This window comes from Galeopterus variegatus, unplaced genomic scaffold (assembly GCF_000696425.1).
Source record: "Galeopterus variegatus unplaced genomic scaffold, G_variegatus-3.0.2 Scaffold4864, whole genome shotgun sequence".
Classification (NCBI taxonomy): Eukaryota; Metazoa; Chordata; class Mammalia; order Dermoptera; family Cynocephalidae; genus Galeopterus; species Galeopterus variegatus.
Window position 1 is genome coordinate 93,275 of NW_007730975.1, and position 4,097 is coordinate 97,371.

Below are 4,097 nucleotides of genomic sequence, written 5' to 3' on the forward strand. Positions count from 1 at the left end.
GCAGACACTTTCAAAACACTGCTCTTGATGAAGTAGAAAAGACCCTGAACGAGAAGCCAGTTAAACTAAATTTTTGTCTCAGATTTTTCACTGACTTTATTGTCTTCAGCAAATCCCTTAAGTTTATGTATATATTTCAGCATCATCAGCGTCACAGGGCTGCTGTGGTATTAAAATGAGATAACTTAAATGAAAGCACTCTGAAATGCTTGAAACGCTATAAAATACATATAATGACTAAATTCCAGAGGATAAGATCTGAGAGAGCTAAGCTGACCAGTATTATGGAAGGAAGCTTAGTGCAGAAAAGCCCAGACTCATAGGTTTATGTCTCCTTTACTCTCTGATGCAATGTACTTAATAAAATGGGTTATACAAAAAAAAAAAAAAAAAAAAAAAAAAAAAAAAAAAAAAGAATAAGAAATAAGCAGAGGAGACAGAGTCTGGGACAGCTCAAAAGCATTACTCATTGTACTCAAGGAGTAAGTTAAAGGCCAGCCACCGGCCATAACCCCTGCAAGGGTGCATCTATCTGTCAAAGTGTACAGGCACCTCTGGGTCCCCCTCACAGGCGATGACAACACGCCGAGTTCTTGCCATGGCCCGATATCTACAGTTGGGAGGCTTGGAACTTCCTGTCTCCCTGCAGTCTGTGACCTTCACTACCCCCTCATGGCAGTTCATCCTGCCATTCTTGCATTGGATATTGTCGGTGCTGCAGATACTACGAATGTTCCAGATATCCTCATGGATGAAGGTGTTAAAGCGCTTGCACTGACGCAAAGTCATCTTCCGTCTTTGCATCATCACGTTGCAGTAGATATCATCACCACCTGTCTCATCAGGGTCCACGTGTTGCTGCAGGAATCGTTGGTACATGCGATCCTGGCCATAGGAGGGCTGCACCAGCCCCAGCCCCAAAAGGGTCAGCAGCAAGAACAGAAGCAATGTCTGTGTCTTATGTAGAGCCATCACTACCTGTGAGGTGCCTGGAAGAGAAAGCAAGGGGCAGGAAAAAGGAAGGTAAGAATTGGGGAGTGGAGAGGTGTAGAGAATGGCAAGCTGACATTTCCTTGATTCCACAGTCTCCTCTTTCCTCCTCCTTATATATATCATCTCTTCACTCTGCTCTGCTTACCAATTTTGCCACCCTTGCTTCCCCAAGAGTGAACAGTTTGAAAACATGCTTTCCTGAAAGCAAGAGACTTTCTGTTTTACAGAAAGAAGTTCCTCTAGTCAGTATAATGACTCATGGCAGGACTGGCTAACTGGGTAGCTGTCCAGGCCTATGTGGTCAGAATCTAAAGAGAACAGGTAAATCTACATGAAACTGGAGTTGTATGTCTCCTCAGGTCATTCCCTAGTAGTATGATCTTTGGAGAGTGTTCAGTTCCCTGGAAGCACCAATTCCTAACAGTTTGGATAGACTCAGTATACGTCAAAGAAACTTTATGAACTGATTTTAATACTTAGGAATTGAAGCAGGAATCAAGGAATTGAGGGAGGTGGAGAAAAGAGGATAGAATAACATTTAGGTTTAGACTTTCCTCTCATATTGTTGGAGTGAGCAGGACTGAAGCCATGTTGGGACTTAAAGCTGCCTGGGCTGTGGAGGGAGGGAAGATTTTAAAAAGGAGAGCTTTTTCTCTGCACTCTTTCTTCCCATCCCCTGACTTTCTTCTCTCTCTCGCTAAGTAGGAAAACAAGGCTGAGAAGCTAATTAGTACTTTGCAAAGCTCATAGTTCTTTCTTTGAGACTTGTAGAGTTTAGAGAAATGATCAAGGCCAAATGACTGAAGCTGACCTTGGGCGCCAGCCAAGTACACCGGTGCAAATCAAAATCTTGCAGGGTCCTGAGATAACAGTGAAGATGAGAACAGAAACTAGATGAGGCCTTGGCAAGACCTTGCACCTGACTCATAGAAACCGATCCCTCCTAACTCACATCTCCTGCTCTCCTGGTTTTCACCTCCCACATTCCATTCCCTCAACCCTTCCTTAAAAAACCCCTCAGTAAATGTAAATCTTTGAGATGGGATAGCCTACCATCTCCTTCAGCTGAATACATCTGCTTTTCTAACACCAACTGTTTGACCTCTGAGTTTTTTTTCTTTCCTTCTCAAGGGGGTGGGCAGCCGGACCTGAGTCCGGTAACAATATGGCTATTCTTCTAATGGTGTAAAATCAGGTCCTTTTGGAAATCTGGTTAAACCTATAAAAAAAAAGAGTACCCAGACACAGTGCTTTGAAGACAGTAGATAATAAACATTGTTTGAATGAACTAATAAACGGAATGAGTGAGCTAATGACCAAATGAAGTTAAATAAGTATAGAGAGTAAAGGTGTTTGCCAGGCTTGCGGAACTGACTGACAAGAAAAGCTAAGAAACATTTAAAAAATAAATCTAAACAGCATAATCTTCTCAAAAACCTTGGATTGTGTCTTATTTTTTTCTTGCTGTTTCTACACACAACCTAAAAAGCAAGGCCCTAGTGATACGTTCCACTGTCATGCATGTATCCTTGATGTTTTCCTGTCTTGTAAATAGATGTGGGTAGTTGTTTGTCTTGTCTAGTTGCAGATCACTGTGTTGTCACCTCTTGGCAATGGAAAACAAACATATATTTTAAATGTTAAAAAAAAAAATCTCCAGAGCTACAACAAAGTATCGCCATGTAGTTTCAGAATATTCATTGCTTTTGTTGACTGAAAAATAGCATCTGTTAACCTAAGTTTATGTTTATGTGAAAACAAATCTAGTTGAAGGAGTAAGAAATAAGCTTGGAATCTTTCTATAACTTCCTCAAGACCTCACGGTTTGCCAGACATGAGTTGATAAAGTAGAAGATTAAAGAGAGAATAATATAATGTAACCAAAAATTTTTTTGAAATTGATGTAAAATAACCATGACAAGAGAATATCCTGAGAACATTCCATTCAAACCAATATCAAAATTACCTCCTGCTTAAGACAAGAGGTGGCTTCCCTGAATGAATTTTGGTATTCATGCTAGATTACGTGTTTGTGTGTGTGTGTGTGTGTGTGTGTGTGTAAGAGAGAGAGAGACAGACAGTCAGACAGAGACAGATAGAGAAACACACACACAAACAAAGAGTATAATTAATCTGTTCGTATGTTGGTATTTGGTCCTAAACTCTTCTCCTCAAGGTCTCATATTTATACAAGTAGTATTAGTTTATTATTTGATAGAAAAAATAATTTGCCTATCTTGAAAATTCTGCTTAGTGGCTATGAGCCCTAGAATTTTTCCAGATCTCTATCTAAATCAACTTATTATCCCTACCTTCACAGAAGGGTTAAGTCAAGCTCCCTATTGACTGATAAGGAAAAAAGGTGTTTCATCTCATCCAATGCCCTCAGGAAACAGCTGAGTAGAGAAAATGGGGAAAGATAAATATGCCAAGAATTAGCGAGAAGACTCTGGTTCTTACTAATTTCGGAGACACTTTTATTTATTAAACATGCTGTGTACAGAAAGCAAAAGGTCCAGGTAGCTCATTTCCTGGGCCCTGGTAGTGAATGTTGCTCTGTGTTCTGGGGTGTGGAGGGAAAAGGCAAGGGGAGGACAGCAGAGCCAGCTCTGGGCCAGTGGACTGCTGGTTATGGATGGAAAAAGGACTCATCGAAGTGGACAGGCAAGCCATTTGCACAGGCAACAACAATGTGTCTGGACCCTGATGTGGCTCTGTACCGGCATGGAGGCTGGGGGGACCCTCCTACATGCTTGCAAGTGGTGACCTGGAAGGGAGACTTGCTTATTCTTAAGTTTTCTCTGTGAGGATTTCCATCATTTCCACAGATGGCCTTGATGCTGCCCTTGCTGCCATGAATAAAGGTGTTGGTGTCTTTGCAGGGTGAGGTCAGGCCTCGTCTCTTCATCATGGTTTCACAGTATCTGTCATTCCGGCCTGTAGGTTTGGCATCGTAATGCTTGGTCAGGAAGTCTTTGTACCTGGAGTCATCCTGAGCCAGGGCTGGTGGGATCAGACCCAGCCCCAGCATGAAGACCAACAACAGGGGAGTCAGGCCCATCACCACCTCTTCCAGCAGAGGCTCCTACCAAAGGCAAAAGGAG

At 42.1% G+C, this 4,097-nt stretch overlaps 2 protein-coding genes across 4 annotated transcripts in view; both read right to left on the reverse strand.

Moving 5' to 3' along the window:
• The window catches only part of RNASE4 (ribonuclease, RNase A family, 4), a 19,517-nt gene that overhangs the window by 850 nt on the left and 14,570 nt on the right, over nt 1–4,097 (reverse strand). For 2 of the 3 annotated variants that reach the window (XM_008588498.1, XM_008588496.1), the window contains exon 2: nt 61–989. In XM_008588498.1, coding sequence (XP_008586720.1) covers nt 529–972 — 444 coding nt within the window. In that variant the 5' untranslated portion in view covers nt 973–989 and the 3' untranslated portion in view covers nt 61–528. Of the gene's footprint in view, nt 1–60; nt 990–4,097 lie in introns of those variants that run through there. The other variant, XR_551670.1, reaches the window with a different exon arrangement.
• The window catches only part of ANG (angiogenin, ribonuclease, RNase A family, 5), a 2,921-nt gene continuing 2,270 nt past the window's right edge, over nt 3,447–4,097 (reverse strand). The window contains exon 3 of the mRNA XM_008588495.1: nt 3,447–4,078. Within this exon, the coding sequence (XP_008586717.1) occupies nt 3,623–4,078 (456 nt within the window). The 3' untranslated portion in view covers nt 3,447–3,622. The remainder of the gene's footprint in view (nt 4,079–4,097) is intronic.